This window comes from Hibiscus syriacus, unplaced genomic scaffold (genome assembly GCF_006381635.1).
Source record: "Hibiscus syriacus cultivar Baekdansim isolate YM2019G1 unplaced genomic scaffold, ASM638163v2 tig00110406_pilon, whole genome shotgun sequence".
Classification (NCBI taxonomy): Eukaryota; Viridiplantae; Streptophyta; class Magnoliopsida; order Malvales; family Malvaceae; genus Hibiscus; species Hibiscus syriacus.
Window position 1 is genome coordinate 77,454 of NW_024062724.1, and position 11,176 is coordinate 88,629.

General features: G+C 33.3%; 2 protein-coding genes across 2 annotated transcripts; both read left to right on the plus strand.

Annotated features, from left to right (window-relative positions):
• Nucleotides 1-4,187, plus strand: LOC120123942 (phosphatidylinositol glycan anchor biosynthesis class U protein-like). The gene is made up of 14 exons (XM_039142720.1): nucleotides 1-248; nucleotides 348-395; nucleotides 505-565; nucleotides 667-699; nucleotides 886-1,010; nucleotides 1,157-1,291; nucleotides 1,604-1,708; nucleotides 1,819-2,041; nucleotides 2,482-2,538; nucleotides 2,618-2,786; nucleotides 2,992-3,049; nucleotides 3,128-3,213; nucleotides 3,485-3,541; nucleotides 3,825-4,187. Exons 1-14 carry the CDS (start codon nucleotides 95-97, stop codon nucleotides 3,918-3,920), a joined length of 1,407 nt encoding a protein of 468 aa, XP_038998651.1. The 5' UTR covers nucleotides 1-94; the 3' UTR covers nucleotides 3,921-4,187.
• Nucleotides 4,188-4,718: 531 nt separating this feature from the next.
• Nucleotides 4,719-8,624, plus strand: LOC120123941. The gene is made up of 4 exons (XM_039142719.1): nucleotides 4,719-5,014; nucleotides 7,344-7,499; nucleotides 7,601-7,768; nucleotides 8,521-8,624. The coding sequence occupies exons 1-3, from the start codon at nucleotides 4,786-4,788 to the stop codon at nucleotides 7,624-7,626; spliced, it is 411 nt and encodes a 136-aa protein (XP_038998650.1). The 5' UTR covers nucleotides 4,719-4,785; the 3' UTR covers nucleotides 7,627-7,768; nucleotides 8,521-8,624.
• Nucleotides 8,625-11,176: the final 2,552 nt, after the last annotated feature.

The window sequence follows — 11,176 nt, forward strand, 5'->3', positions numbered from 1 at the left end:
ACAGTAACTTTGTAGTGATTTTTAATCTTCCTGCTTCTTACACTCAAAATCAATCACTCTTCGAGGAGGAAGAAGAAGAAGAAAAGCCAGAGAAATGGAAAAGTTGAAGAAGAAAATAAGATCGTTTTCGTTTTGGAATTGGGTGATAGCCTCGATCATCTTCAGATTGATTCTAATCTACTTCCCCAAGAACCTCAATCTGTGTTCTCGTCCCGAAGTTTCCACTCCGCTCACCAGCTTCCGCCGCTGTAATTTCCGTTCCTTTAGTATAAAATCAATTTCCCTCTTCTTTTTAATTATTTCTAGCTTAATTTCTCCTCTTCGTTTATTGCTTCTTTTGAGTGCAGTGGCCGAAGGTTACTGGTTAAAGCAGTCGTCTATGTCTCCTTATGCAGGTTTTTCTTTCTCTTTTTTTCTTTGCCTGACATTTTCAAAATTTTCGTGTCAATTGGATAAAAAAACAAGAACTGTGCTTGATTTCTTTATGGGTTTTATGTTTTTCAGGATCTATGTATCATGGTTCACCTTTGTTATTGTCACTTCTCGGACCTTTAACCGTCAAGAGGTGCCCTTCAGCTCATTGATAGAGTTCAATCTATAATTGTTTTTTCCTCTTTTAATTTATGGTTCTTAATGATTTAATAATTTGTTTTTTTGTTGGTTCAGAATTGAAGGACAGCCTAACCATCTTTTGTACAGGTACAATCTTTTCTTTTACTTACATTAGTGATAATTTTGACGTGTTCAAACTTTAAAGTTCTATTAAGGCAAAATGTTGAATAGGTTCTTTGTGGACTTAAGAGTATGTATGACGTTGTATTTTCTTTAAAAAAAATGTGTATTTGTTTTCTCAAGCACTTAACACCTACACATTTTTGGATACAGTTTGGTTTCTGTGATTGCAGATGTTGTTAGTGCGATGCTTATACGTGCTACAGGGCAGAATCTTCAGGTTGCCTATTTCGGTACTTTGAAATCGTTAGACCTTGTTAAACAAATCGAACTTTCAGGTAAATTATTTACTATGCATTTTTTGTAAGAGGGGAAATAACAGACTTCTGTATGCATTTTTCATGTATTTATATTTAAATGCATGTCTAAGTCCTCTCTTTTTCTTGTCCGAAACTGACGAATTTGGTTATTTTTTTTGAACCAGAGGTGCACTCTTCGGGGGATGTTGCTGCTCTTATCTATTTATGTAATCCTTTCACGATAGTTGCATGTGTGGGGTTGTCAACATCGCCAATTGAAAATATGGCTGTTATTTTGTGCCTTTATGGAGCATGTTCACGTAAGAGATTTTTAAAAGCTACAATATCTCTCCTGATAGAATAGTGTTCAAAGAAATGTATATCTCAAACATTGGCAACATTTCGTTTTTTGGATAGGTTTTGTAGCTATTTGTTGAGGAAGTGTTTATACGTGTGGTGCTGCATTTTATTGTTGCCATAAAACTTTTACATATTGTTTCTTTGGATCATTATTTGGTGAGAAATTTTCTATGGATTTGTCTGTTGGGATCTGCAACATATATAGGTTTGGTGTGTATTTTGTACCTTTCTTTCATAATTTGCTACTCATTAATGATCTTTCTGGATTGCAGGACTAGTTCCCTTGGCTGCTTTTGGGTGGGTGATTGCAACTCATTTGTCTCTTTATCCTGCTATTTTGATCATTCCGGTACACCTCTCTTTTGTTTTAGCTATTTGTATCCATAGAATTGCTTAACACACAAGATAGTTTTCATAATCCCTTGTTTAGTTTCCTCAGCATAAGTCAATCTCCAAGAAGTACATTCACTGTGTAGTTTTCTCGCAGGTGATCTTTTATTAGGATATGGTCCAGACGCTCCTCCGAGGAAATTGTTTCTGCAAAGGCACCAACAAAAAGGATTGTCGAGTCAGTCGAAGCTCCCTCCTGGTTTCTCATGGGGATCAATTATTCATTTTGCATTTTGGGCACTTTTGTGGTCAGTCTATGTGTTAGTCCTTTGTGGCATTTCCTTGAAACAGTTTGGTGGTTTATGGGAGATGTTTAAAAGGTACCAATCAAATGCCATACATTTCTCTTTCTTATTGTATTTGTATTGAGTTAGGGTAAAATTTGACGGTTAACCCAAGAATTAGTTTTTTTTTTGTTTAACCCGAGAATTAGTTTGCTCGAGTTTTATTTTTTATTTTCAATATTGTAAACCTCTTAGGAATAGTTGACTCTTTATTTGCTAGCCCTATGACTTTTATTTACTTTATATGAAATAGCGGGAAACAACTGATTATGAATGCTTGCAACAACCTTTTAATTTGAAACCAATCTGAGAAGTTCCGTGCAGCATGAAAATTTATCCTCAATGATTTTTCAGAACTACGAGCAGAATAATTAGGTCATTTGGCATTTGATTGCTTTTGAGTTAATCCATACTTTATCTTCTAAGGCTGTAATATAAAAGATTTGACTGCTCATTCTGTGTGGCTGGTTTTGTAGTACATACGGATTCATCCTCACTGTGGAAGATTTGTCCCCAAATGTTGGTGTCTTATGGTGAGTTCAAATTTATCTTTGTGATACATCATAAGTTGATCATCACTGACAGTTTCATGTCCCTGATATGTTATGGCAGGTACTTCTTTGCCGAAGTTTTTGAATTTTTCAGGAACTTCTTTTTGATAGTTTTCCATGTCAATATTTTATTTATGATATTGCCATTAGCCATACGGCTTCACCATCGACCCTGTTACTTGGCTTTTGTATACGTTGCCATATGTTCCATGCTGAAGTCCTATCCATCAGTACGTTCTCATTGTATCTTTTTGGTTCAATTTTTTCTTTGTAGCTAATTTATGAAAAATTTAGATGCAACACAATCAACTTTATATATGCTACATGAGCTAAATTAGTCACATACCTGCTGTCTACGATAATGTAGTTGGTGCAATCAATTAGGTCCTCAAATTGTGGCTTATACTCACTCATTTGTGCTTTAATATTAATTAGGTTGGAGATTCAGCATTGTACTTGGGTTTGTTGGGTTGGTTTGTTAACGAATTATCAGGCAAGTTAATGGAATGTTTTTCGATATTGAATGGAATTTATCATTGTTTCGTATTTTAAGCTTTATCTCTGCCTTCAGATATGCAGTTCTCTCTCTTCCTCTTCTGTGGATATGTTGGGGTTTCTCTTCTCAGCCCTGTCATGCACAACCTATGGATATGGAGGGTACATCTCTTGATTTTTGATGCCCAACGAGTAGAAGTCTATAATTCTTTAGTACCTTTGTTGCTCTGACTCTTCATGTACTCTTGAAGTACCTATGCTCAAACCTGTGTCCGACCTATTTTTGGACATGCGTATGGGGATATGACCTTCTAAGGACTCTCCAAATACATGGAAAAACTTGTCAAAGATGAACATACCCATGTTGGACACACTTGCATACGAGTCCGAGTAACATAGCTTAGTATTGCTATTGACTTGCTGAAATTTACAGGGCACTGGCAATGCAAACTTCTACTTTGCAACCGCTATGGTTTATGCTTGCTTGCAGGTGAGTTATTTCTATTTTCTGATTCATTGGGTTTTTTTAATCTGTAACTTGATATCAGGTTGTCAAAAAAGTCGCATCTTTCCCGAATTCCTACCAAAATTTTCACAGTTCAATCATTTAAATGACTTGTATGGACATATTCAACTTTATTCAATGCTTGTTATTGGTGCAAACAAGTAAAATCAATAACGAAAAACCCGATATTCATGTTTGAGCTTACCATTTTCGAGAACTTGGAGCCAATTTTAATAATTGATTCTATCCCTTTGGCCTTGTTTTGCAGATTGTCTTAGTCGTCGAGGGTGTAAGTGCCATGTTAAACCATGACAGAAAGTTGAGAAGCCTAATCCTCGACAAGCCCCGAGACGCCAAATCTTGAGTTATTTTGACCATGCCACATTTTTCCGGTTCTACCACGAAGATTCTTCCCGGCAGGTTGGTGCCACCGTATCTTTGCTCTCAGCACTGTTGTTTTTGCATCAAGATCATGATCGCATGGGATTCATCGGAACTGATCCTACATTCAATGTTTGTTTCGTATGAATGGTTATGATAAACTGAAAGTAGTGAGAATTTTCTATCACCATTAAAGTCATCAAAATTCCTTCAAAATTGTTGTTAAAACTTCAACTTTTCAATAGAAAGTTTGATTCTGTAACATGTTAAAAATGGTAAATTTATAATTTGACTCGAGAACTCTCTCTCAAGTCTTACCTCTCTTTTTATCTAATTAACATGAATTACCAATTCAGTGACTAATATGTAATAAATTTATAATGTTAGTGTCTGAAATGTAATTTTTTAAAAATGAATTATCAAAATAAGATAGACAAAAAATTAAAGTGAATTCGGGTGTAATTTACCAAAAAAAAGAATTTATTTAAATAAAATCATAAATTTGAAGGTTTTATTAATATTTATTTATTGAAGTTAGGTTTCGTTACTATTTGAGCCAACCGTAACATAAATGAATCCAACTCATAAATAAGGGTCGATTAGGGGAAGCGACCTCAGCAAAATGCCACGTCAACCCAATTAGTATCGTAAATAACGTAACCCATAATTAAGGGCAAATTCAACAAGCCACCTCAGCACAGGACCATATGCCCCCTTTTTTTACCTACAAAATTCTATAAATATTCTCAAGCTTTTGCCTTGCAATTTATGTACATATTTTTCTCTTTATATAATTATGGTTGGTGGGAAGAGATTTGGCGTTCTACTTTGCGCCGAGGATTCTGATTATGTTAAGAAGAGATACGGTGGTTATTTTGGCGCCGAGGAAGGCGAGACCTGTGACTTTTTCATGGTGGCCAAGGGTGAATTCCCCGACGACGATGCGAAGTCTTCGTTATAACCGGGAGCTGCAACGATGTTCACGCCAACCACGCTTGGATCTGTCGTTTGGTTTCTTTGTTGAACAAGCTGGATTCGTTGAAGAAGAAGGTTCTCGGGATTTGCTTTGGTCACCAGGTAAATAATTTTAATCTAATCAAAATTTCATCACCTTCTTCGTCTTTTTTAAATGCTATTAGCATTGAATTCGTCAATCGAAGAGTTTCGTGTTTTTCAAGTGTTCGATATACTGAGCCTGAACTCAGTTTTGGCATCACTAACGTCTCACTGTACAGTGTCTAAATTAACTAATTAAGAGCTGTTGAGACTTTACAATGACCAGTAATGAGCTTAACCCTGCCCACATTTCCTTTTTTTTAAGGGGCATGCTTATTTTTATATTTTGTCTACTTTTATTCATTTATCTAAAAATATAAATATATGGTCATTTTGTTTTATATTTAATTAAGATATAATTACTTTCATTTTTATTTAATTAAGATGTAGTCATCATGAGTTAACAACAGTTAAGGTAACGTGGTATTTTGGTATAATCACATATTTGATCTCTGTATATTCTCTTAATTTAGTCTTATTTTTAATTAATTAAAATAATTTAATCCTTCAATTAAATGATACCACATATAATTCGTGTCATCACGTATTACCATTCGATTGAAAGACTAACTTTATTTTTAATTTAATATATTTATTTTTCACTAATACTTTAAAAAGTTAATCATCCAACCGAATGATGACACGTGACATCATTCAATTGAAAGATTAAATTCAACGGTCATGTATTATATTTTTTTAAATCAGTAAAAAAAATGACAAAACACATTTTATCTCTATTATCTCCTTAAAAGTATTAGGAGTATTTCTTATTAGTATCAAGTCTATTATTAAGAAAAATAAATTATCATTTATGATAAAATTCAAACTAATACTATAGTATTACTTTTACTAGAGCTGCTTAATTCACAATTAATTACTAGATAAACAATACTGAGAGAATTTCTCCCGAAGAAATTGAAAACACCACACAATAAGCGTATAGCGAAAACTCTGGCATGTTATTTTAGTCCCCATGCGTCCCCAAGGCACTCCAATTTCGTCGTACGGCAGCAGTCTCCTTTGAATTTGGAGGCTTCAATTGTCAACATTTTGGACCACTATCTTCTTTTTATTAATAATGGTACGAGTGTGTTATATATTAATTTTAATTGAGTAAATTACATATCTAAATTATTAGTTTTAGTACTTAAACTTTTAATTTTTTCAAAATTATATCTAAAGTTTATTTTTAATTCATTTTAGTATCCCACCATTAAAAACTTTAATTTTTGTTTCATTTTAGTATCCGTTTAACGTTAAGTTTTGAAAAAATAATGAAAGTTTAGATATTGAAACAAACAAAAACTGATAGTTTAGGTACTAAACGCGTTAGATTTTTAATAACAGGGTACTAAAGTAAAATGAAAACTAAATGTTAGGTATAATTTTTTTTAAAAAAAATGAAAGTTTAGATACTAAAACAGACAAAAATTGATAGTTTAGGTACTAAATGTATAATTTGCCTATTTTAATTTATGTAATTATTTTTAAATGATACTATCTGATAAATTTTCTATTAGAATTTTGAATTGAACATGTATATTGAAAAAGATTTAAGTTGAAATTATAAGGTGAATAGTTAGAGGTGTAAATTAGTTTCTCACATGTAGAAGTGTCATTTTGAGCATGGTTGGATTTCTCATTTTAGAAGGGACCATAAGTCTAGGTTAAATGTGCAAAATTTTCTCACATGGTATAAGTTGAGACCTTTATTGCACATGGGGTTAGGTTGCTTCAGTGTTAAGTGCCATTACAAAACAACTCATTTCTCTGAGATCTTTATATATATTGTTGATAATGCTGACAACGCAGATTGGGTATTCTCAGCCTCTAGTTTTAATGAACTCATAGTAAGCTGCTGAGGTGTGCGGTTTATTGGATTTTCTATTTGGAAAATTGGGCAAGATTGCTTGGACGAGGCATTGAGAAAACTAATTGGCTCGCATAATATTTCGTTAGAATTATTTTTGAGATAGCGTGATCGTTACAATATTGGAGGAGACGTCAATAACATAATACGCTTTTATTTTATTTTATATGCAATTGGAATATTAAGATTACCATAGGAACAAAGCAGAAGACGCGTTATGGTTGTTGTTCTTCCCGAAGACACACTATATTATCGACATCTCATGACTAACACTATAACATTCACACTAAATCAGAAAATAAATCCGATGACACCTTATATAAACTAATAATTTTTTTGACTGCCTACATGAGCAATTTTGCCAATAATTTGTTTGTATATTATACTTCTTGAGTGTGTTAAATCAATAAGATAGAAGCTGAAGTTAGCTATTATGCGTATGGCGACAAATAAGCAATTTGTTGTTGCTCATTGGATCAGATTCCGAGCCGTGCACGGGGAGGGAAAAGGGGTCGGGCCATCTCAGGATGGGATATCGGGACCACCACCGTTCATTTATCACCGTCTTCATCGGAACTCTTATGATCCCTGAAAATCTCGACCACTCTATCCATCATCGAGTGCCATCGATACGAGGTTCGAATTCGAAAAACTCTTGATGAATCGTATGATGCAAGTTTCGAATCGTGGTTCAGAACATGTTTTTTTTTTTATTTTGGCTTTATCTTGTTAAACAGGTACTGGAAGTTGCACCGGGAGCTGAAGTGATGGCATGGTCGGAGAAAACAGGGGTGGAGATGTTTAGATACGGGGATCATATCATGGGGATTCAAGGTCACCCTGAATACACCAATGACATTTTGCTTCACCTCATCGATCGTCTTTTGCACAAAAGTTTTATTGCGGTAAATTTCCAATCTTCAACTTTTTTTAGGGTAAACTACACATTTAATATCAAAACTATTAATTTTAGTTCGTTTTAACACTTAAACTCTCATTGTTTTCAAAATCATACCTAATGTTTGTTTTTTCTTCCATTTTAGTACCCACCATTAAAAACTTAACGCGTTTAATACCTAAATTATCGGTTTTGGTTCATTTTAGTACCCAAAGTATCGGGGTTTTTTTTTCAAAACTTAATGTAAAATTGTGAATAGGGGTATTAAATTGAAACGAAAACTAAATGTTAGGTATGATTTTAAAAAAATTAAAAGTTTTGAGACAAAAATGGATAAAAAATGATAGTATAGGCACTAAACGCATAATTTACCCTTTTTGTGTAAATTATTAAACTGGGATATGTACAATAAAATATATATTTAGAGATAACTCTTAACCATTTGAAATTAAACACTTACACCCTGACATTCGTGGTGCTTGAATCTATAACCTAAAAAAACAATTATTTTACTATCGAGATTGTTTCGTTCGTGCACCATAAAATTAACAACAAATATGTGTAGACATAGACGTTTCACATGAATTGAAGAATTTGAACGAGCATGGTCGTAAATTAACGTCATTTGAATTTAGATATCAAATACAAATATGCTTATAAATATGTGTTGAACATAAATGTTCGACAAACATTTTAAAAAAAAAGTTCAATTTAGTGGTTTAATAGTTTAAATGAAGAATCAGAGTATTGATAATGCAGGAATCATTATGCTGAAGAGTTGAAGGCGAAGCTGGGGAAAGTTGAGCCTGATAAAGATGCATGGAAGAAATTTTGCATTAGCTTCCTCAAGGGGAGATTGCCATAAACTTTGTTCTTTTAAAAATTTAGGTTTAATATAACATTAAACCTTATATTATGGTCTATTTTTTACTTTGCCTCGTGTATAATATTTTTTTTCTTTGTTAGCATCTGTATTATCATTGTAATTTCAATTACCCCCTATATTATCATCTTATGTTAATTAACTATAGGGTAAACTACGCATTTATTACTCAAACTATCAATTTTGATCCGTTTTAATATCTAAACGTTTAATTTTTCAAAATCGTACATAATGTTTAGTTTTTGTTTCATTTTAGTACCTTGCTATGAAAAAGTTAACGTCTTTATTGCCTAAACTATTAGTTTTGACCCGTTTTAGTACCTAAACTTTTAATTTTTTTTCCAAAATTTAACGTTAAATTTTGAACAGGTGTGCTAAAATGAAACAAAAACTAAACTATAGCTATGCTTTTAAAAAAAATTGAAAGCTTAACTACTAAAACAGATCAAAACTGGTAATTTAAGTATTAAATGCATAATTTATCTTTAATTATAGGATATATCTGCTGTATGTCACTATAACCCCAATTTGATTTTAGAATGTACTTGTTACAGTAGTAGCTTCCTAATTTACTATTGCTTTAACTCGGTCATAAAAATGAAGATTAGAAGGGATTTTAAATTTGAATTCCTACACTGATATCGGTGGGTGCGCCCTCCGTTTCCATGCACGCAGAGTTATCGTCCGACGTAAAATCATCGACACCGGCTCGCCGATCGACGGGGGTTCTACAAATCGGACAATTCGAATGCAATACATCCACATATCGATACAAGGAGCGTGGAACGAGTGGCTGCATCGATGGAGCTGTCGAACCACTTCATCATCTTCGAACCCCAACAAGCACACCACGCATTCTGCTCCATCGTCTCACTTCGACTCGAGCGTTCGGGGCAGCCCCAGTTCCTTGCTGAACTTGAACGACGAAGCTGAATAAGGGCTTAGGTTCAATCGGCGGGTCTCTCTGGAAAGAGCCGGTGATGATGATGATGGCCAATTTACGTGCACGACGAAGGTGAAAACAATGACTGCAACGGCGAAGGTTCCGATTATCGAAACAAGAGCCCAATAGATTAAGTGCTGCATTGTTTTGAATGGTACTGTAAAATAGCTTAAATATCAGAGAGAGCAAGGGGAATTTGGAAAATGGCGGAAATTTCCACCATTTTTGGGGTTTCTTCTTCTTTAGATAAGACAGGATCACAACCGCCGGACCAACAATGTCGTCGGCATTTCATGTTTATATTATTGTAGTGAAGATATTTGGTTTCATTGTTTAAAAAATTCATTCAATTTTAAAAACTATATGTATTCTTAGTTAATAAAATGGTTTAGGACTGAAAAAAATTAATTTATCGCCACAATTTTTGGAAATTTAGACTAAGCTTTAAATTTTTTGAACGTGCTTAATTAAATTCTTCTCATAATTTTTAAAAATTCTCATGAAGTCTTTCAAAATTAAATTTTAGTCGATCCCAATTTTTTTTAAAAAAAATATGAACTGAACCCTTCAATTTTTTTAAATTTTTTTTAATTTAAACCTATAATTTTTTTAAAGTTTTAAGTCGATAACTTAACTCTATCATCAAGTTCCGTCATTGTCGATTTCATATTCTACGGTTTAAAAATTAATAGAACAGTTGATGTAACATTTTTTATTCTTTTAATGATATGACATTACCTTTATAATAACATGTAAATATCACAGTTAAGTTTTTAACGATAGATTACTAAAGTTAAATATAAACTAAACGTGACATATAATTTTAAAAAATTAAATACCAAAAGGAATAAAAGTAATAGTTTTAGTGAACATTAGAGGCCATGGGGCATGGATGATAGAAACTACTTTTTGCTAGGCAGGCAAACAAACACGAACGAAAGTATATTCATGTTCGTTCGTTTAACTTTAACCGAACAAATGAACGAATACGAAAGTATATTCATGTTCGTTCGTTTAACTTTAACCGAACAAATATGAAAAACTAAACGAACCAAATTTATTGTTAGTGTTCATTTGTTAAAATGATAAACATACACATTTAAACGATCGTAAATGAACATAAACGAACGTAAACGAAAGTAAACATTCTCTCTTTTGATTTATTCTTGGCTTAAACTTGGTGCAAGGAATTGTTAAAGAAACAACTTATTTGTATCTTTATTCTATTGCTTTTACCCTTTAACACTTTGCCTACCCAATAGGTAAGGAACAGAATTCTCAATGCGCGATACTCTACCATGGGAATCACTTGAACTACTTACACATCCAACATTCATTCTGCATATAAACAGGCAACCTCGATGTTATCTTAGGCCAAACATTTCACTTTCTTTTTTGGTCTTAGCTCCAACAAATAAAAACTAAGTATCTTTTCTCCAAAATCATGGACTTCTCATTTCCTCCGTCCTCCAGACAATTGGAGGACTTCTTGCAGGAGAAGTTACATCGCTGTTGGGCGTGAAGGACCAAGTCGAGATTTGCAGAGGGAGCTGACATGGATGCAAAGCTTCCTGAAAAAAGCAGATGCG